The sequence below is a fragment of the Trichoderma asperellum genome, chromosome 2, assembly GCF_020647865.1.
Source record: "Trichoderma asperellum chromosome 2, complete sequence".
Lineage (NCBI taxonomy): Eukaryota > Fungi > Ascomycota > Sordariomycetes > Hypocreales > Hypocreaceae > Trichoderma > Trichoderma asperellum.
Genome location: NC_089416.1, coordinates 2,710,971 through 2,731,169, shown reverse-complemented (window position 1 = coordinate 2,731,169; position 20,199 = coordinate 2,710,971). Strand labels below are relative to the sequence as shown.

Sequence of the window (20,199 nt, the reverse complement as noted above, 5' to 3'; positions counted from 1 at the left end):
ACAGCAACTGAATAGCCACTTAGGCCTTCCACGTACTGTACACGATGGGCCCCCCGAATTTGGCGGTGCTTTTTTGGCACTTTGAGACAGGACCCCCCCTTCTTTCCAAGTTTTTTTTTTCCCAATTCCCCCCCTGTGGATACATCTTAATTTTTTTCTGGAATGATTCCTATGGTAGTGGAAAAAAAAAAGATGAAGTGAGGGTGTCATAATAGTATTTGCTTTCCTCTTCTTATTTCTTCTCTCTCCTTCTTGAACGGTTGGCTCGCTCTCTGTCTCCTCTTTGTCTCCTCCCTTAGCTGCATGAAGATTTGGATACCAATCTCCACGCACTGCCTATATTTAATCCTCAGGTACCCCAAGTTGCTGCTAGTACATGCACCAGAAGTATCAGTACTCGCACTCGCTGGACTTACTGCCCTTCAGCGCTGCTACAGCGTGCGCCTCTTCTGTGTTGTCTTCTGATCTTCCCATGTCCTCCTTGGCCTAGTGCCTTCCCCCGGCCCACCCCATCTCGGGCCATCCATTCGCCCATCGACTATCTGGGCTAAATCGAAAATCGTCCAACCTCGATTCAGCAGCCTCGAACCCTGCCTTAGCCAAGCCCATCGAGGGTCGTCCGCGGTCCTCCTTCAATTGCATTGCTCGCCTCTTTTCCTGTGTTTGCCAACTTGCGACGTCATCCGTCTGTGTTGTCGGGGCGCCTTGAGAAACATTGGGCTCCGTCATCTCGGCGCACCGCATCTCGCAACCTCCGTCCATCTCCGGAACGCCTCTCCTGGCCTGCCGCCCGCTCGTTGATCCGATCTGCCACCAGCCAAGCCATACCGCCCCGATAACGAAAGCGAGAGGGAGAGAGGAAGAAAGAGGAAGAGAAAGGAGGCAGATACTAAGGACAAACAATCTTTGCTGCTGCAACAAACTGTGCCGGATCCTGTAGGCCCTGCGACGGCTCATTTTAATAATATCGGCTCCGCCAGTGGCATCCAACCGGAGCCTCAATTGGAGGCGCGTCGCCTTCTCACATACTGCCTCTAGTATTGCTAAAGGGCAGCCTGTTTAGCTCAAATGTCTGGGACAGAGGCTGCCAATGCCCCGGGCGGGGGAAACAATGCTAGCGAATTTGTGAGTAGCATTTCACCAAATTTATACATGGACCCGATATGTGACGGAACGAGTGCTAATGCTATATCAAGGTTCGCAAGCTGTTTCGGTAATTACCCATTAACAAATTCCAGCTTCCATCGACCCAGCTGACCTTGCTCTAGAATGCTCGAAGACCCGACACATCAGGATGTAGCTCGGTGGGGAAAAGATGGCGACTCATTTGTCGTCGTTGAGGTGGGATTCATCCGACATCTCCATTTTACGCATGTTATTGACTCTTACGTCTTCAACTAGGGCGAGAAATTTACGAGATCCATCCTGCCGAAGCACTTCAAGCACAGCAACATGTCCAGCTTCATTCGGCAGCTTAACAAATATGACTTTCACAAGGTCAAGCCATCTGCCGATGGCGAATCGGCCTCTCCAAATGGTAACGTGAGTATCCTAGCTTGGCGCATTACGGAGCTGTGAATGTTATATGAACGGCACGACTAAGAATTGGGTCACGACATGCAGGTCCTGGAGTTTAAGCATCCCTACTTCCGCGTCGACAGCAAAGATGATCTGGACAACATCCGCCGGAAAGCGCCAGCCACACGGAAACCCCAGGTCGCGGAGGACTTCACCACCAGTCAGCACGTCAGCGTCGTATCCGAGCAGTTGACCGCTACTCAGCAGCAAGTACAGCAGCTTCAAGAGCTGTTCGCCGACATCTCCCAGACGAATAGGCTCCTGGTCAACGAGGTCCTCACCCTGCAGAAGATGCTCAATGCCCAAAAGCAGGCGCAGTATGAGATGCTCAACTTCCTCTCTCCGTATAACCATAGCCGGAATAATGGAATGATGGCTCACCAGATGAGCTCAAATGGCGGCATGTCTTCCTCGGATGGCGACGAGAACGTGCCAGAACTTAGAAGAGCGCGAGAGCTGCTCTCTAGCGTCGCGCCAGACACCGTGGCTGATCGTGAGCTCGAGCGTCTTCACGATATTTACGAAGCTCCTGCCGATTCAGCAACCATGGTAACTCCCGTATCAATGCCCATGCTGCATGACCCTATGAATGATATTAGTCGGTATCCCGTCTACCCCGTAGGCCAGACTGTCGGCATCGATCCTTTCCACTCGGATCACATTAATAAGATCCCATATGCCATTCCGAACGAGAACAGTTCCGGTTCCATGGATCAGCACCAGCAGCACCAGCAACATACACCACAGCCTAACCAGATGAACAATGCACCTGGGGCGTCACTGGAGAAGCCTACATCTTTGTGGGGATCGAAGAAGCCAACGGTGTTCTTGGTAGAAGACGACGGCACGTGTGCGAAAATCGGCATTAAATTTCTCAAGTCGATGGGCTGCGATGTCGAGCATGCTGTAAGTGAACTGGATGTAAAACCGATTGGTTGGGAGTTCCGACGTTGGTTATAGTGAGCTAATAACAGCTGTGTAGATCAATGGCGTGGAAGCATATAACAGGATCAACGCGGTTGGTCGTGACCATTTCGACATGATCTTCATGGACATCATCATGCCTAGGTTAGACGGTGTATCGGCCACCATGTATATCCGCCAGCACTGTCCAGCCACGCCCATCATTGCGATGACGTCAAATATTCGACCGGATGAGGTGAATGGCTATTTTGAGCATGGTAAGATGAACCAACCCCCAAGATAAGCTGGGCACTGAAACTGACCGTCATTCAGGCATGAACGGAGTGTTGGCTAAGCCCTTCACCAAGGAGGGAATGCTCAAGTCTGTCAAGACGCACCTCCAGCATCTTTTGAAGAACCCGCCCAGCCAGTCAGATAATGGGCACGGATCTGCATTCATGATGAATGTCCCCTATCTAAGCACGCCAGGCAATCCCATCAAGTTCGAATCACCAACTCCGCCTGCAGGTGCTGGCGGCTCGAATTGGTCGTCTGGCCATATGTCTCAAAATGGGGTCGATTCGGGCTTCGGGATGATGGATGGGAGCAACCAGTACAATATTACGCAAGGTAGAAATGCGTATTCGACGATGGATGCACCCTCTGGCCGCTTGTCTGATCATGATAGCCCGCCGGAGAAGCGCCAGCGCTTGAACAACTCGCAACGAACTTATGCTTAACGCTGGAGCTGGTGACCAATTTCTGTGCATGAGGACGCTCTCTTTTGCCGGATGGTTGACCTGTTCCTTTTTTCTTCCACTTTTATTTGTTTTTCCTCTTCCAAATATCTTCTCGGCTCTTGGCTTGCTCATTGCATGGGAAATTCTGCTATGTGGCGTTGTGACATGTTTAAACAAAGGAGGAGCTTTTCTTTTTCTTATATTCCATCCACGGAGATGTGCTTCAGCCTGTTGTCTTGGGATTTTTTTTTCTTGGTTGGGATGATGATTTCGCGTATCGGTTGGACATCTGTCGGGGCATTCTGCGGTTGTATTTTCCCAGCGGGGAGGAAAAGGTTTCTTTCTTTCTTTCTTTCTTCTTTTTCTTCCTCTTCTTCTTTTTTCGAGAGAAAATCGGAGTTGTAACGATGCATGCTTGGCTAGGTCATGGGATTTATGGGAGAAATGGCTGCTGAAGGTGCCGTTCTGTGATGGCACCCTGCTGAAAAGCTGTAAGCATTGGAAACGATAAGCAGTGACTATCGATCTGTAGGGAGTGGTTAATAATACTACCTGTTGTGCATGAGGAGACTTGACATGGCTTACCATTGTTTGAAGTGACGTTACATTGGCTTTTTCTTTTCTTTTCTTTTTTTTTTTTTTTTTTTTTTTTTTTTTTTGGTGTAGAAGATGAGAATTGGTCAATGTAGAACAGAGAAAGCTGCTGGGGAAGAGAGAACCCTTAAGGATGCCGGCAAAACATACGGAGCTACGGAGTGCAGGAGCGAATGGGTCCCTAGAGTCGGTATGGCAGATGGGAGGCCTTCCAACCATAAATACCTTTTAATTTCTTCCTATGCTGTCTGCGGGTGGGGAGATGAAAACGGACCCCTCCCCGATGAGATCCGATTTGCGAATCTTAGGACGTCAACATGGATCAATGTCAAAAGAAGAAAGAAAATGAGAAACCCCGGAGATTTGGGCAGTCCTCGTAATATCGGCATGGTAGAGGACCACTATACATGGAGCACGATTGAGAATCCACAAAGCGGAACACCCACTTAGGCAGGAGAAAACGAAGGAGGGAAACGAGGAAGAAATATGAATCGAGACAAGAAAAGAGAAGACAAGAAAAACAGATTTGAAATGTAACGGAAAATCACACCTTGGCATGCTTGTAGCCGTTAGATCCGATGATCCAGGCGCGGCGTTGAGGGTTCCATGGAGGTCTGGACCGGGGGTGGGAAACACTGGAGACGGGCGGTCGCTCAGCGGGCGGCTTTTAGGTGCCAGAGCGGGGGATGAGACGGAAGGGAATGAATGGGCCGAAGCAGGAGGCGTGGAGACGGTAGATTTTGTGTGTATTCTTCTTGCACAAGGAAGAACGAATTGGAACAAGAGTAGGCAGGCCTGAGATTTGCTTGTACTAGGACGATGTGATTTGATGTGATGAATGCAGACGGCAACGTACATACATACGCGAGCAGATGCGAGAGACCACTTATACATGCAAAAAGGACCCCTGTCGCCTGTTTGTTTGCTACTGGATGCCAAGCCCAGAATCTGTCTGGGCCTACGGAGCACAAGTACTAAGGTATTAATATCAACAAGTATGGAGTACAAAAGACGGAGGCGAAGAGTCTAGAGCTGGTCTATAACATGGTCTCCAGTCAATCTATTTCGTGCACGCGGCAACTTGACGTCAGCCGTGGATCTCTTCTCACTTCTATTTTCGCAAGTCTCCTGCGAGAAGCCGTGTTTGATGCAACATGACAACATGACCCTCGCCTGAAGCAACAGATGAAAAAAGCACAAAGCCGGCTAATGAGCAACAGCCTTGTTTTGGATTTCATTGCAGTGCTGCCGGCCTCCCCTTTTGTGTGTGATACGACGAGCATGTGGGTAGGGCGTGTTGCGGCGTTGCACTTACACGAAGTAGTGTACCTACTTGTGTGGATAAGATTGAATCGTAGGTTTTTGACTTGATGTCATGTCGTTACCATTTTTTCTTTTAATATTCTTCTTCTTCTTCTTCTTCTTCTTTTTTTTTTGCCAAGGCGGCAATGGATATTTCATCTACTAGTAATGGATCTAGCAAGATGGTATGCAATGTAGAAGCAATAGTGCAAGCCACTATCAATTTTGTCAAATAACTACAGCTTTCTTCAGACAAAAAGTAGGTACATTGCAAAGAGAGAATCGAGAGGGAATAAGAGGAAAATTGCGGTGGAGGAATCACGCCAGATTCAGACAGCCGAAATAGCTTGAGGTTTTTGGAACTTTCTAGGCCCTTGCTTGACGCATGAAGTTGGGAACAGCCCGGAGCAAAAGAGGAGATCCTTGCCTTATGGGGTAATTTTTCGTGTTTCGCCTCGGAGACCATCCGAGCGAGAAAATGGGCGGTTAGAGAGTAGCTGTGGTAGTGCTGAGGCGAGCTTGAACTTTGTTATGCTGTGATGGATATATGACAGTCAACGCCCGGATCGGGTCGAGTTGCGTTGTCGGCAATTGAAGCTGTCCTGGGGTTCTTGGAAGAGAATCCTGGCGTTTCTGGTGCTTATTGTAGAGCATCGATCAATGGCCCAGTCCACGGCGGTATTGAGGTCCACGGGTACATACATGTAGGCGATAGTAATTACTGCTCTGGAGCTTGACCGCTGAAAGATGCTTGGTGGCTGGGGGCTTGGGCAGCTTTTCAGTGGGTAGCTCTTCAGGTGGCGTGGCGGCCACTATAGATAAACTAAAACAGCAGCTGACAGCACCACTGTCCGCGTAACGTGCCTGATACAGTAGACAGACGCAACTTCTACTGGGTACAAGCTACTTGACACATGAAGTGGCATTTTCACTTAACGCGTCTCTACGCGTTTGCAGCTTGTGTGGCATCTCCCCGCGCAAGGGTTTGATCCTGAATTGCTGGGCCAAGCAGTATTTCGACAAGATTCTGGTGGAGGCGGCAGTCAGTAGCCTATCAAGCATTCTGGACGCAATTGCTTCAGCGCGAGCAAAGATATACACACAATGCCGCATTCAATCTCTCCCAATCCCATCAAGGACGAGCCAATGGACGGCGCCGCAGGAATTTGCAGTGATGCTGCCCCAGTAAAGACACCCGCAGATGACGATGTCGACATGAATGACGAGTCGCAGGCGGAGGTGCCACCTGCGGGCCAAGCTGAGGAGGCAAAGAAGGAAGTCAAATTGGACGAGTTATTCGCAGATGAGGATTCAGACGAAGAGTTTCCAAGCTCAGCACCCGTTAAGCGCGAGGGCGCAAGCTCACCTGCACGAGCAGCTTCACCTTCGTATGTAACTTCATGCCCACATGCTATTCTGTACAAGAAAGACAAGAAGTCTAGCTGACCGCGCTGAATTTGCAGAGATATCCCCGCTTCCGACCCCGAAGTCATGCGCAGCTTTTACCAGCGACTCTTCCCCTGGCGACAGCTTTTCCAGTGGCTGAACCACAGCCCGACGCCTACAAACGACTTTGGTAATCGCGAATTTGCCTTCACCCTTCAGAATGATGCATACCTGCGTTACCAGTCTTTTGCAACTGCAGATCTGTAAGCCATCATGGTCTCCTGGCCGCAGCCTCAAGAGTCGGTGGTCCCAATACTTACTTGCTCTCATCCAGGCTACGAAAAGACGTCCTCCGTCTCATGCCCTCCCGTTTCGAAATTGGCCCTGTCTATTCAACAAACCCCCGAGATCGAAAAACCTTGCGCAATTCCTCCGCCTTCAAGCCTCTTTCAAAAGAACTTTGCTTTGATATCGATTTGACAGACTATGATGATATTCGAACATGCTGCGACAAGGCGACCATTTGCAACAAGTGCTGGCAATTCATGACCATGGCCATCAAGGTTGTCGATGTGGCCCTGAGAGAAGACTTTGGTTTCAAGCACATCATGTGGGTATACTCCGGACGAAGAGGTGCTCACGCATGGGTTTGCGATAAGAAGGCTCGGTCAATGGACGACCAGAAGCGCAGGGCTATAGCAAATTACTTGGAAGTCATCAAGGGTGGTTCACAAAGCGGCAAAAAGGTCAATGTCAAGAGACCTCTGCACCCCCACCTTAGGTGCGTGAAGCCTCTATATCTCACGAGCAATAATAGTAGCAGAGATGATGCTAACATGGTTCATAGCCGGAGTCTCGATATTCTCAAAACCCACTTCCAAGAGGACGTGTTAGATGTCCAAGATCCTTGGGCAACAGCCGAACAAGCTGAGAAGCTACTGCAACTTCTTCCAGATCGTAACCTAAACGATTCATTACGGCGCAAATGGGAAGCAGCCCCTGGACGATCGTCCACATCGAAATGGGCAGACATCGACGCTGTAGCCAAGACTGGTGCAAGCAAGCATTTAGATTCAAGAGCACTACTCGAAGCTAAACAAGATATTGTGCTGGAGTACACCTATCCTCGTCTCGATATCGAAGTCAGCAAGAAACTAAACCATTTGCTCAAAAGCCCCTTTGTTGTGCATCCAGGCACAGGACGAGTCTGTGTACCCATCGACACAAAGGCACTTGAAGACTTTGACCCTCTTGGTGTGCCAACTGTACAGAGTCTGCTGGCAGAGATTGATGCCTGGAAGGGTGGGGAGGATGGTGAAGAGGGCGATGACAAGTCTAAAGTCAACGTTGCAGACTGGGAAAAGACCAGCCTGAAGCCCTACGTCGATCAGTTTAGAACGTTTGTATCAGGAATTATCAAGGACGAAGGAATTGCAAAGGTTAAGAGAGAGCGAGAGGACGACTCAATGGATTTTTAATCATGATGTTACAGCTTAAAGGGAATTGCATATAATTGGGAGACACATAGTTCGTGCAGGTCTTTTGGGTATGGATTTTGCTTGGTATAAATTACGGGACTGCATACAGCATTACGTCTATGATTGTGTTTCTTTCGCTTCATCAGCTCCTGATTTGCTCTCATCTCCAACGGTAGTTGATGCCTCAACTTCCACATCCTCTTCCTTAGTTTCTGATGCTTCTGCCCCTTTTTCAACCTCAACCTCATCTTCGTCCTCGTCCTCTTCTCTTTCTTCCCCTTCACCATCCCCAGCCTCTGACTCGGCATTCTCATCTCTCAGTCTTCCGCCCTTCCTCTTAGGAATCACGCTCAAAAATGCCTGGCCCCAATCACCACACTCCAGCCACTTGAGCATAATCTCAACTACATGGTTCGTCGCCAACACTTGTCGGCTCTGCATCACCATAAACTGGCCAATCGGCAATCTCGCCGTGCGAATGCCCTTTTCCCGCGCGCGTCTGTAGCAGAGGCCCTTTTCACGGTTCTTATCGACCAGCCCGCCCACGACGTAGCATGTGTTTGGCTCCAGGCGCTCGAGTGTGTAAGGAGAGTCAGATGACAGGTACACGACGTCCTTGTTCGCCTCGTCCATGGGAGGTTCCGGCCCAGGAATGGGGAAAGGGTCGGTTTCATCACGAGTCCATGCCGAGGGCTCGTCGAGGCTGCGCTGCAGCGACTCAATCATTTCTCCGCCACTGCCATCAGCAGCGCTCATCCGTTCACGGATCTTAGCCGCGCAGCTGATATAATCGCCCTCATCGAACCAAATGCCCTTCCAGTTCTTGTGCTGATCACCTAGCACTTCGTGAAACCGCTTTGCAATCCCCTTGTTGAAGCCCGCCACCCAGAGATGCGAACGGTATCTCGCCGCCTTGTTGTCAGAGTACGCCCTCGTGACCTGGCTGGACAGAGAAACGCGCTCCTTGTCCATCATGTAATCCTCAAAGTCGCAGTCGACAATGATCCCCACAGGCGCCAGCGTAGAAACCTGCTTCTTCTTCTTGAGCTCTGCAGGATCGACGCCCTGCGCGATGAGGGCGGCGCGCTCAGTGCGGACGCGAGCTTTTCGCTCGTGGCGTTTCTCCTTGCGGCGCTTGCGGCGGTCGTCCTTGCCGGCGTCCCATTCTTCCTGCTTGCGGAGACGTTTGAGGGCGTTTTTGGACATTGGCGGTGGGTTTGATGTAGCGGCTTGGTCTGGTTGAGTGTCCATTGGTTCTGAAGGAGGCTGAGGAGGTTGTGTTTCTTCAGGCTTGGATAAAGCCTCGGCTGGTTCTGATGAACTCATATTTGGAGGAGTGTATATATTCTTGTTTGAAGCTTAGTGAATGAATTTAAAATGAGTTGCTTCCAATTGAAAATCTTTCCAAAAATTCCGATGAGATCTGGCCTTTACCAAACGCTCTTCGTTGACTGCCTTCTCACAACTTTCGGTATATAAGGTAAAGTTGAAAGCAGTTATGAGTCACGAGCGTCGCAATTGGAACGCGTTCTGCCGGTTCTGAGCTCTAGGCTAGCCGGTCTATGAAACAGCGCGATATATGCTTATAATTGACCCCTTAAGACTTGCCGGAATCCTCTTCACCGTCCTCTAACATGAAATTTTTAGAGGTCTTACACGCCAGTCTTTTTTGTATGGAGCAATCTTTTGCACCTCCAAATCCCTTAGTGGGCTGGTGGGGCTAAGAAAGTACTTCCAGACATGTACCTCACAAGCCGAGACGCTCAAACTTTCTGGCCAATCAGATCATCCCAATTGCTGACTCTGTCCATCACGTGATGCGCAATTCCCAAGAACCGGTGCAGCTTCAGAAGCATCAGACGTCAAAACAGCTCCTCATTCTCATATTCTTCCTCCCACCACGGCGAGCTACGCACCATCACACGCCATGGCGAAGCCTTACGTGCCCCATGACGTCCTTGACGAGACGGCCAAGACCTCATTAGTCGGCCTGGGAAGCGGCTTCTTCATTGCGGCCGTCCAGAATGCCATGTCGAGGCGCAACGTCGGCGCTTTGAGCGTCTTTACGCGGGGAGCTCCCATCATTGGCATTTGCGGTATGGACTTCCGGACACCGGAAGAATGCGGTACCAATTGGACCGCAGGCTTCTAGAGAGAGAAATGACGATTACGACAATTGTGCTCTTGGCTGACGGCGATGTTTTTGTGTAGCTGCGGGTCCCGGTGCCTATGCTTTCTTCTCCCGAACGATGATGAACCTGCGTGAGAAGGAGGATGCTTGGGCCGCCGCCTTCGGAGGTTTCATGTGCGGCAGTGTTCTCGGCCTTCCTTGTAAGAAATCTTCTGCCGAATTTACATAACTCTCGGCCATGCCATGACGGATGCTGATCTGCAACCTCTTCACAGTCAAGCGTACTCCTGTCATGTTCGCTCTTGGTGCTTTTGTCGGTACCGCTCAGGGTCTTTTCCACGTTGCTGGCGGCCGACTAGACAGCTTCTACAAGGAGGAGGATGAGTTTGAGCGTAAGGAGATTATCCGACGGACAACCCGTGTGCCCGTTGAGCAGACCATTGCTGAGCTTGGTGAGGGACGAGGTAAGACTTTGCTTTTTAAATTGAGTCGTTATTGAACTGGTACTGACGTTTAGAAGGCATTCGTCCTCCCGGATATGAAGAGCGGAGACGAGAGCGTATCAAGGAGAAGTATGGCTTCGAGGTTAACCCTGTGAGCGCCACGGCTGAGGGCAGTCAATAAAACGAAAAAGAAATACCAAGAATAAAGCCAGCTGTCAGAGACTGAGAGGGGAGTCTACGGCAGCTTGTATATATATATGCATCGCATTCCAGTGCGGAAGAGATGCGATGCTAGATAATTCGATCTTTTTTTTTTTGCTCTGTGTTGCCATGCACCATCGCTGTTCGCCAATTTGCTGGTCTGCGTGTTTTCGCATCTGGGCTCTCGGTGCATTGTGACAAACTTCAAAAGGTACGTTGTCTTACACTCTCCAGCATGCGTTGTGTTTTTTTTTTGTTTCCATGATGAAATCTTTTTCAGAGGTTGTTTATGATATCACTGATTACACTAATCACCATATCTACATTGTTATGACTGATGGATCCTCCTTTCTCAATTTTACTCCTTTATGTTAACTTTCTGTTAAGCATGAAGTGCTGACATGCCAAAGTATAGATTGTAAAGCTTCTCAATGACAACCAAACAGAATAAAAGTAGTGGTACGTTTTTACACATCAATCTGTGTTCCTTTGTTTTTCTGCTTTCCGTGATGATTACTTTTTTCAGAGGTTGTTTATGATATTACTGATTACATTTATCACCATTTCTACATTGTTTTCCCTGATGGACTCTCCCTTTTTAATCCTTGTTACTTTACATTGTTTACCCATGCAACATGTATCGCTAACATACTGAAAGCATAGGTTGTGAAGCCTTTTTATAGCAAGCAAACAAATAATAGTCAATGGTACGTGGTGTTGCAATTATCAATCTGTGTTATTTATTTCCTCGCTTTCCATGATGAGTACTTTTTCAGAGGTTGTTTATGATATCACTGATTACATTTATCACCATTTCTACATTGTTTTTTCTCTGATGGAATCTTTTTCTTTTTTAATTCTTACAAATCGTTGGCTACTAGTTGAGGATGAACGCTAACATGCTAAAAGTATAGGTTATATAACGTCTTAATACCCAACAAACAAGACCGTAATGATAGTGGTACGTTGTTTTATATTCTTGCACTTGCTTTCTTCTCTCTTTCTTCTGCCTTTCTCCATGATGAATCTTTCTTTCAGAGGTTGTTTATGATATTACCTGATTACATTTATCACCATTTCTACATTGTTTTCCCTGATGGACTATACTTTCAATCTCTATTCATATTGGCTATATGTCTGAACCATACGCTGACATGCAAAACGCACAGATGGTAGAGTCTTTCATGGACAAGTAAATTTGCAAATTGCGCCATCTTCATCAATACTGGTGCATCATTGTACTATAAAAATATATATGTGCCATTTCCGTCCCTTTGACGGGACCTGTTTTCCCAAATAAATGCCATCAAGTCCAACTCCCGGCGCGCTGCTAAATACGAGATCACCGCTCTAAATATCTTCAAATTGACGCTTTTCGCCCAAATTCTTCAATTTTTATAGTGCCTTGACCGATTGAAAGAAAGGGTTGGCCAGGAGACTCTCATCTGCCGCCACCAACTCCTTCAGCTTAGCCACTTGCTCTTCTTTGCTCAACTCTCCATTCTGCACGGCCTCTTTCCATTCGACGAGAACCTTCTTCAACATCGCACTGCCTTGTTCAACATCCTCGGTACTGTAGCTAACGCCAAGGTCTTCATGCTTGGTAGTAAAATCTTCCAGCTCGTCCGCCTTGCGTTTTGCCATGCGAACAACCTTATCTGGGAATCGTACCAGCTCGGCGACGTGGATGCCGAAACTCTGATCACAAATGCCCGGCTCAACCTTGTACAGCAGCGTGACCTCACGCTTGGCGTTGACATCGCCATTGGTGCCGCTGATATGTGCTGTAACGTGCATGTTCTTGACCTGAGGGTACTGATCGGCCAGAGCAGTAAGCTCGTGGAAGTGAGTCGCAAACATGGCAAAGCAGCCAATCTCCTTGACAATGTGCTCAGAGATGGCCCAAGCGAGGCCAAAACCATCGTATGTCGAAGTACCACGTCCAAGCTCGTCGATGATGATGAGGGACTCTGCCGTCGCTGACTTGAGAATATTGGCAGTCTCAAGCATTTCTGCCATGAAAGTGGATACACCCTTGAGCTGTGAATCAGAAGCGCCGACTCGGGCGAGGATAGAGTCGAAAATGGTGAGCTCAGCCTCTGAACAGGGGACGAAGGACCCAACCTGGGCCATAAGGGCAATAACGCCAGCTTGACGGATGTAGGTAGATTTACCGCCCATGTTGGGTCCAGTGATGATGATGAATGAGGACTTATCTCGGGTGAGCTCAACATCGTTGGTGATGAATTGCACGTCATCCTGGAGTTCCATACAGGGGTGACGAGCACCCAAGAGTTTAGTCTGACCCTCACCGCGGGCATGTATCTTGGGTCGGACGTAGGCATCTGGAGCGTGGACGGCAGCGTGAGAGAGCGATACGATGACATCTAGGTGGGCAAGCACGCTGGCGAGACGCTCAAGGACCGGGCAATACGAGGACGCTACCTGGACGACCTCGTTTACCAAACTGCTCTGAGTGCGATTGTAGTTTTGAGACAGCTGGTCATATTCACGACGATAGGCTTGTAGCTGCTTCGTAGTGAAGTAGACACCGTTCTTCTGAGTGGAACATTCAAGATATTTTGACTTGCCACGAATGCAGCCAGCTTCTTGTCTGGTCAGACGCATGCACACGCCGTGGACCTTGTGGTTCGCTTCGAGGAAGATCTTCTTGTCGGCCTCCTGACCCAAGTCGCGTGCGGCGCTCTGGAATTCTTGCCTAATGTCATGGTCGAGTCGATCGAGCTTCTTGCGGATAACACGCAGGCTTTGATCATATTCGGGCTTGATTATATACTCATGTCGGTCTAGAGCGTCGAGATCAACAGTTTGTTCAACCATCTCCTGAAGCTTGCCGAGACTATCGGACAGCTCTCGGAGCTTGTTGGTATACGCTTCATCCAGAGGATCTTTGTAAGCCTCATCCATGATTCCCTCGAGAGTCCCGATGAAGCCAGGAAGGCGGATAACGACCTGGTAGGCACGGACGACATCCTCCAGATTAGCTTTGCCGCGTTGGAATTTCTTCGACAAGCGGTAGAGGTCAGGAACAGAGCGTAAATGCTCTTCCTGCATAGTCTGACGGAGCTCAGTATCAGTAAAGAAAGCCTCGACAAGCTGCTGTCGCTTCTCGATTTCACTTTTGCTCATCAGCGGCTGCTTTAGCCACTGTGCCAAGAGGCGACTGCCTACAGGAGTCTTGCAGTGATTGAGCACGCCGTAGATGCTCATTGTCTTTGATCCGTCTCGCAGACCAGGCATGAGGTTGAGGGCCTTTAGAGCCGCAGCGTCCAGCTTCATGTATTGGGCCAAATCGTGCTGGTACAGCTGATATTGGCCAAAGTTGGAGGGATCCTGCAGAGCGCCAATGTATTTAATCAGGCATGCCGCAGAGCCCATGGCCAACTTAAGGTCTGTCTGTGGCAGCATAGCAACTGATTTTTCATCCTTTAGGAGGCGAGCCAAATCTTGTTCGATATCCTTGATGCCAAAGTCGCCTGCGGGACGCTCGGCCAGAGCAACACCGCAGTTGTTGATGACTTGCCTCAACTTTGCCAATTCGGGATCCCTCTCTCTCTCTTTTTCATTTTTGTCGTATTGGATGAGGCACTCTCGGACGCCAAGCTGAATAAGGAGAGCCTCAAAGTTGGAGTACAGGTCGTTGTCGAGGAACTCGCTGACACCAAGCTCTCGCACGCTCGCGTCGGCGAAGCAGACACCGACAGCACGCGCCTCGGAAGCCTTTGCGGATATCTTGACGGCCATGATCATGGGCGCCGAATCGATTTGGCCGCCCAGCTCGTCTTCGACGTCTTGGAGGTTTCCAGGGGACGCCTGCTTGATGCACTTCCAGTTCATCCGACCGCTGGCGCTCTGCCAGATTTCGACCCGCTTGCCCAGCTTGAAGAGCGCCTCGCGGAGGAATTGTCGGAAGACCGTCATGGTCATTGTGACGGAGGGGAGACCTGTGTGGTCATTTTTGCCGAGCTGCCTGACAACAGACGTTGTTTTGTAGACCTGGATGCACTGGATTAGAGATTGCTGGCTTGTGAACGGGGCTGGCACCGTACTGTTTTGGCAATGAACATGGCATCTTCGCCGTGGGCTGTGTACCAGTCACCTCTGTCGAATATTCGCACGGCATCGGCGCCGATATCTGGTAGCGATTTGAAGAAGCGGATGAAGCCGCCCTCGTCATCGAGCTGTCCCGCCAAATGTCAGATTCTATATTCGCTGCAGCTGTAGCTGCAACTATCATAGAGTGCTGGGCCGCACATACCTTCAATTCGGGTCTTGAAGCCATGGTTAAATCTGATGCACCCAAAGGTCCCTCGAAAATTCCCAAATCTTCTCCTCCTAGCTGGATTGAAGGAGATGAAGCATGGAGAAGAGACGGCAGCTGGTTGGAGAAGCGTGGCCAGCTGAATCTCCTTATCAAGCTGTAGGCGCGTGTCTCGGAGGGGGAGACGCGTTTTCTGCTGCAATCAATTAAAGCTGGGACCTGGCGTTGACGCGAAAAGCGCAGATTAGATAAGCATCGACCGCTGGTGCTATACTTTACCCTGGCTCTGTTCTTGTAACTTTGGCTCCGAGGATTGGCCATCTGCTGTTGCTTTTGAACATGCATTTGTTGTCTAATATGCTTCCATCACGTATAAATATTTGAAACTCGCCCAAACACATGTTAAAAATATGTTGCCAGTGTCTAGGATGCATAGCTCGTCGCTCTGATAATTCTCTCCCACTTCAATTGGATACCAGCAATTAATATGGACAATCCTGTTGCTGCAAATGTCCTTGGGACACTTGGTGCTGCAAGTCTTTCCCTCCAGTCTTCTAGTTTCTATAGTTATTGGTTGTACATACATAATGATCTTTTCTTGAAAGTAGACTGACGGTAGATGCGTCATAGGTTTGCTGGTCTGTACAGGTATGAGCTTCAAGTCTGGTATGTGGGGGATTTGCAAACTAAATGAGAGGCAGCTGATACCCCAAATCATCATCAACCACCGTCGCCATAACACCATCGGCCTGCAGCCCTCAATGATGATGCTGTGGGCGTGGGCAGGTGTTCCGCTTGGAGTGTACAACATCACCAAGGAGTTCAATGTGGCCTTGCGCATCCAGCCTCAAATATTGACACTCCTCAGTCTCATCACTTGGACTCAATGCCGCTATTATGACAAAGTAAGTATATAACTCACTTTTCTATTGTCGTTCAACTGGCTATAATACATGTAAACGCTAATCCCACACACTAGAAATGGTCCATCTCCCGTTGTCTTCTTATGGTCATCCCTATTGCTCTCATAATGGCTGGCATACAAATTAGCCTCATCTTTGCTCTTCGGGCCGCCCACTCTTCGCAACTCACATGGCCAGACACGTTAATGGCGGTTCTCTCGGCTGCTCTTCTTGCCGCTGGCGTCCTCAGACATTATTGGGATATATATGTCCACCGATCAGTGCGTGGGATCTCATTCATATTTGTAGGCATCGACGCTGCCGGCGATCTCTTTTCTCTGATCTCGGTGTTTTTCCAACCGAGGCTAGATATTCTTGGTATGGTGATTTATGGAACTGAGTTAGCCCTTTGGACGGGCGTGTTCGCCTGCGGAGGATATTTTAACTTGATCCCCTGGATAAAACAAAATCTAAAGGCGTCTCCAGAGAATGACGTGTCATCCAACACCTCCGAGCCACCAGCAGACCAAACGACGCAACCAATTCATGACATCGCTCTTCGAAATATGCCGTCATCCACATCTGTCTTTAGGACGCCATCAAGCGAGTTTGCTGCTGCGAGGATTAGAGCCGGGTTCCACGATGTTGAAGATGAGAGTGATACAGTCTCGTGAGGATGATTTCGACATTGTAAATATCAAGTTTGTTTCTGGCACTGCAGGAGGCCTTGGTGAAGATGGGAAGAATAACGAAGCGAGCAAATTAATCGCTAAAAATCGCTGAGCACGACAGAAATTTCCATTTTAGAGGAGTACTCTCAGCATACGCTCCTTGACTAAGAATAAGAGTATATCTGCATCCTGATATTGTTGGAAGTTTGCGCTATACAAGCCCAAAAAAATGCAACCAATTACGAATGAAGAAGAAAAGAGTATTGAGTACTCGACTGCTTCCTGCTGCCCATCGAAATATCACGGTCAGCCGACCAGCATCCGTATCCGCGCCCTCATATGGCTGAAGATTGAGGAAAAGGGGGGTCATTGAGGCGATCAGCACAAGGAGCGATGTGAAGTAAATCCCGGCAATGAAATTGTCCGAACAGTTTACAGGGAACTGCTCTAGAGGAGGAAACAGTCGGAACGTCGTGGCCGGAGGCAATCCCAGCATGAGGGAAACATTTGTCTCTACATTTTGGAAGAAGAGAACGAGCGAGTATAGAAGAGAGAAAATGGAACGCATCATATCAAGAGCGACAGTGAACATGACGGAGCGTAGAATGGCGATGAGCTGATGCTGCTGTTGGTGTTGGTGTTGTTGCCGGTGTGCAGTGAAAGGGATCTGATCTGCGGTTTGGCATCGTGGCCATGGAGGGTCTGGCTCTATTTCACTTGTATAGGTAGTAATGATCCAATGTCTTCAAGTGGAAGCAACGCTCTCAAATCTATTTAGCTACTGCTAATCTAACACACACCTGTCATGATCGCATCATTGCCGCCATAGCAGGCAACCTGAATCAAGCAGGTGCTTGGCACGTCCACCAGAAGGCAACATAAACTTGTCATCAAGGCAGGTGGTTTAAATCGTATTGATCATCCATGTCCTCATCACTGCGCAGCCACGTCTTCCAGAATCATATGCGCTGCCTTCTCCGCAATGGCATACACCGTCGCCTGGATATGCGCGCTGATCTGGAGCGGCATGATGCTCGCATCCACAACTCGCAGGCGCTGCACCCCGTAGACTTGCAGCCGCTCATTCACGACGCCGCCGCGAATGCCTGCGTTGCCGCCCATGGCGCACGTCCCGACCGCATGCAGCGCCGCCCGGGTGCCGCTCTTGATGATCTGCTTCATCTGCTCATCGTCTTCAAATGCACTGGCGGGCGGGAGAAACGGCTGTCTCACAACGCTGTTGAAAGGCGGCGCAAGCATGATGCTGCGGGCAAACCGCGTCGACTGCAGCATCAGCTCCAGGTCGATTTCGCCGGCGGGCCCGTGGTAATACCCAATCTCAATCACGGGATCATCCGTCGCCGCAGACTTGGGCTGTACGTGAATCGAGCCAGCAGCGAAAGGCTGCTGTAGAATTTGAGCGATGATGCCGTGCCTGCTGTCTGCTCCCCCAAAGGCTCCAGCTCCAAGTTTGAAGAAGTATTCCATCAAGCCAATTTTATCGGGGTTTCTTAGGCGCTGCTCCAAAAGGGCCTTCTTTTCGGGTGACAGGCCTGTCAAAGCGTCGACCTGGGAACATATCTTGTCCAGGGCACCTTGTTGTATGGCTTTCGTAAATGGCACCATACCAAACGAACCGGGCATGGTAGTGAGAGGACCAGTTTTATCTTGGTCATACTGTTCACGAGCTGCAGCCGCTTTCTCGGCATCGAGTATGAGTTCATCCGGATTCTCAAGCTCTGGGTCAACATCCACGACGAAAATGAGGGCTATTCACGGCATGTCAACTCAAATAAACCACAGGCATAGAATAGTCGCCGGTATGAAGTTGCCTGGCTGTGTGCATACCTTTGTGTTCTTGCAGGTTTTCTCCTACCATGGGACTGTCCACCTTGGCATCAATACCAGCTCGAGACAATATCTCGGGATTTCCAATGCCCGAAAGCTCTAATATCTGTGGAGATTTGATAGTTCCAGCAGACAAGATGACTTCGCGAGATGCCGAGACGGTATACTCCTGGCCATTGTGAGTAAATCGAACTCCAGAGGCCACATATCCGCTATCGGCCTTGACAAGAATAATCTCTTCAACCAGAGCTTCAGTCAGAATGTACAGATTGGAACCAGCCAAGGAGCAGTACTCGGTCGCAAAACTTCGAGCTTTTGTGTGCAGGCCCAGGCTGGATGGATTTGTCCAGGCTCCAGCATTTGATCCTGAATAAGGAGCCGGATTTGTTTCCACGCCTAACGAGTTGAGCCCCTTGATCCATAGCTGATGGGACGGCGAGTATTCGTCGGGATAAGTGATTTGAATTGGGCCCGAGGTGCCGAGGGTGTTGGGGTCATATCGGATGTCTTGCTCCTCTTGTGTAGAAGAGCTTGGTGGATGGACTGTTTCCGACTTTTTGAAAAAGGGCCTATGGGAACGCAACAAGGATAATAAGCACAATCAACATCACAGCCATTATTGGATCTCAGATAAAGGGAGCACTTACAGCAAGTCATCCCATCCCCATCCGGGATTGCCCAGTTCCACCCAGGCATCATAGTCCACCCTGCCTGCTCTATTCCAGCCCATATAGTTGATGGCGCTGGATCCTCCAAGTCCTTTGCCCCGCGGCCACTGGTCTTTCACACCTCCTTGTGTGCCTGGAGGCGTCGATTCAAACTTCCAGTCAATGTCGGTGCCCAAGGCTCTTCCAAAAAAGGCAGGAATCTCGACCTCATCGCGCCCGTTTACCACCCCTCCAGCTTCAAGCACTCCGACGGTGAACTTGCCATGCTGAGCCAGACGGGATGCAACAACAAGACCAGCGGTCCCACCACCAATGATGATGAAGTCGAAGGACTGGCGGGTGAAGTCGTCTACGGAAACTGTTTGCATGTTGGACGGTGGAGCCTTGGTGAGAGATATTGCAAGGGATTTACTCCTCAAAAGGAAAACGACACAATGCCATCTGGGGCATTATCTTGACAGGACTCCAGTCTTTTATAGACGTCCATGCCGTTATTAGCTGCAGCATACCCAGGCAAGCCCGGAAAAGGCGCGTCTTGTGGTATGACATGGCCCCGCCTACCATTGAAAGAAGCGGAGAATGTGCATTCAGTAAAATCTTCCATGATGCGAATAGTATAGGGACAGGCCAGTGTTTTGAAGCCTACGGAATAGATCCAGGATAGTATTGGCGTCTCCCATTGCTAAAATAGGCATTACATATAGATACTATTTGCCACGAATTTGAACTGCGAGATTCCAAAAATCTGACAAGGGTTGACTTAAAATCTGACAGCAACTCCAGACTAGGCATTTCATTGCTTTTTAGCAACTTTTCGGACAAGATAGCCTTGGATGCAAATTCCTATTCTGGATAGCCAACACTTTGCCCCTTATATATGCATTAGCTCTCTACCCGGCGTCACAATTCCAAATCTAACGTGTCGCTACCTACAAGTATAGCCGTCACAAGCCAATGTCCATTGATTTTATAGGACTTGGAGAATTGAGGAAGCAGAAAAAGTAGAGAAGATACTACAAGATTTGTTTATCTTTTTGGACTTTGTAGTTGTATCTTGAAACAGCGTTGCCTA

The 20,199-nt window shown here is 49.3% G+C and overlaps 7 protein-coding genes across 7 annotated transcripts; 4 read left to right on the top strand and 3 right to left on the bottom strand.

The window, feature by feature from the left end:
- Positions 1 to 201: 201 nt before the first annotated feature.
- Positions 202 to 3,790, top strand: TrAFT101_003222 (uncharacterized protein). Its single transcript, XM_024899488.2, has 7 exons — positions 202 to 1,125; positions 1,197 to 1,213; positions 1,269 to 1,341; positions 1,402 to 1,542; positions 1,624 to 2,484; positions 2,561 to 2,759; positions 2,815 to 3,790. The coding sequence occupies exons 1-7, from the start codon at positions 1,069 to 1,071 to the stop codon at positions 3,219 to 3,221; spliced, it is 1,755 nt and encodes a 584-aa protein (XP_024764351.1). The 5' UTR covers positions 202 to 1,068; the 3' UTR covers positions 3,222 to 3,790.
- Positions 3,791 to 5,973: 2,183 nt separating this feature from the next.
- On the top strand, positions 5,974 to 9,370 carry TrAFT101_003221 (uncharacterized protein). Its single transcript, XM_024899313.2, has 4 exons — positions 5,974 to 6,505; positions 6,581 to 6,766; positions 6,838 to 7,284; positions 7,351 to 9,370. Exons 1-4 carry the CDS (start codon positions 6,222 to 6,224, stop codon positions 7,979 to 7,981), a joined length of 1,548 nt encoding a protein of 515 aa, XP_024764350.2. The 5' UTR covers positions 5,974 to 6,221; the 3' UTR covers positions 7,982 to 9,370.
- TRM10 (tRNA (guanine(9)-N(1))-methyltransferase) lies at positions 8,035 to 9,620 on the bottom strand. The gene has a single exon (XM_024907687.2). It carries the CDS (start codon positions 9,305 to 9,307, stop codon positions 8,099 to 8,101), a length of 1,209 nt encoding a protein of 402 aa, XP_024764349.2. The 5' UTR covers positions 9,308 to 9,620; the 3' UTR covers positions 8,035 to 8,098.
- Positions 9,621 to 9,908: 288 nt separating this feature from the next.
- Positions 9,909 to 10,736, top strand: TrAFT101_003219 (uncharacterized protein; the record flags this gene model as incomplete). The annotated part of the gene is made up of 4 exons (XM_066126823.1): positions 9,909 to 10,077; positions 10,193 to 10,312; positions 10,388 to 10,576; positions 10,633 to 10,736. 4 exons carry the CDS (start codon positions 9,909 to 9,911, stop codon positions 10,734 to 10,736), a joined length of 582 nt encoding a protein of 193 aa, XP_065982930.1.
- A 1,113-nt stretch (positions 10,737 to 11,849) lies between these two features.
- MSH2 (MutS-like protein) lies at positions 11,850 to 15,209 on the bottom strand. The gene is made up of 3 exons (XM_024903514.2): positions 15,036 to 15,209; positions 14,827 to 14,958; positions 11,850 to 14,773 (listed from the first exon to the last, which is right to left on the bottom strand). Exons 1-3 carry the CDS (start codon positions 15,057 to 15,059, stop codon positions 12,152 to 12,154), a joined length of 2,778 nt encoding a protein of 925 aa, XP_024764347.1. The 5' UTR covers positions 15,060 to 15,209; the 3' UTR covers positions 11,850 to 12,151.
- Positions 15,210 to 15,364: 155 nt separating this feature from the next.
- Positions 15,365 to 17,424, top strand: TrAFT101_003217 (uncharacterized protein). The gene is made up of 4 exons (XM_024905050.2): positions 15,365 to 15,570; positions 15,669 to 15,686; positions 15,740 to 15,943; positions 16,018 to 17,424. Exons 1-4 carry the CDS (start codon positions 15,526 to 15,528, stop codon positions 16,612 to 16,614), a joined length of 864 nt encoding a protein of 287 aa, XP_024764346.1. The 5' UTR covers positions 15,365 to 15,525; the 3' UTR covers positions 16,615 to 17,424.
- Positions 17,258 to 20,110, bottom strand: TrAFT101_003216 (uncharacterized protein). Its single transcript, XM_024902367.2, has 4 exons — positions 20,061 to 20,110; positions 19,107 to 19,997; positions 18,460 to 19,028; positions 17,258 to 18,380 (listed from the first exon to the last, which is right to left on the bottom strand). Exons 2-4 carry the CDS (start codon positions 19,493 to 19,495, stop codon positions 17,545 to 17,547), a joined length of 1,794 nt encoding a protein of 597 aa, XP_024764344.1. The 5' UTR covers positions 19,496 to 19,997; positions 20,061 to 20,110; the 3' UTR covers positions 17,258 to 17,544.
- Positions 20,111 to 20,199: the final 89 nt, after the last annotated feature.

Bases quoted from the DNA above. Each gene is read 5' to 3' on its own strand.
- TrAFT101_003222 (XM_024899488.2), top strand. From the start codon at position 1,069: ATGTCTGGGACAGAGGCTGCCAATGCCCCGGGCGGGGGAAACAATGCT. The intron at 1,543-1,623 runs GTGAGTATCCTA...CACGACATGCAG, and splicing joins CGGCCTCTCCAAATGGTAAC to GTCCTGGAGTTTAAGCATCC. The intron at 2,760-2,814 runs GTAAGATGAACC...ACCGTCATTCAG, and splicing joins GAATGGCTATTTTGAGCATG to GCATGAACGGAGTGTTGGCT.
- TrAFT101_003221 (XM_024899313.2), top strand. From the start codon at position 6,222: ATGCCGCATTCAATCTCTCCCAATCCCATCAAGGACGAGCCAATGGAC. The intron at 6,767-6,837 runs GTAAGCCATCAT...GCTCTCATCCAG, and splicing joins TCTTTTGCAACTGCAGATCT to GCTACGAAAAGACGTCCTCC. The intron at 7,285-7,350 runs GTGCGTGAAGCC...CATGGTTCATAG, and splicing joins CCTCTGCACCCCCACCTTAG to CCGGAGTCTCGATATTCTCA.
- TRM10 (XM_024907687.2), bottom strand. From the start codon at position 9,307: ATGAGTTCATCAGAACCAGCCGAGGCTTTATCCAAGCCTGAAGAAACA.
- MSH2 (XM_024903514.2), bottom strand. From the start codon at position 15,059: ATGGCTTCAAGACCCGAATTGAAG. The intron at 14,959-15,035 runs GTATGTGCGGCC...TTGGCGGGACAG, and splicing joins CTTCAAGACCCGAATTGAAG to CTCGATGACGAGGGCGGCTT. The intron at 14,774-14,826 runs GTACGGTGCCAG...CAGTGCATCCAG, and splicing joins CCATGTTCATTGCCAAAACA to GTCTACAAAACAACGTCTGT.
- TrAFT101_003217 (XM_024905050.2), top strand. From the start codon at position 15,526: ATGGACAATCCTGTTGCTGCAAATGTCCTTGGGACACTTGGTGCT. The intron at 15,944-16,017 runs GTAAGTATATAA...CCCACACACTAG, and splicing joins AATGCCGCTATTATGACAAA to AAATGGTCCATCTCCCGTTG.
- TrAFT101_003216 (XM_024902367.2), bottom strand. From the start codon at position 19,495: ATGCAAACAGTTTCCGTAGACGACTTCACCCGCCAGTCCTTCGACTTC. The intron at 19,029-19,106 runs GTAAGTGCTCCC...GCGTTCCCATAG, and splicing joins TGGGGATGGGATGACTTGCT to GCCCTTTTTCAAAAAGTCGG. The intron at 18,381-18,459 runs GTATGCACACAG...TGCCGTGAATAG, and splicing joins AAACCTGCAAGAACACAAAG to CCCTCATTTTCGTCGTGGAT.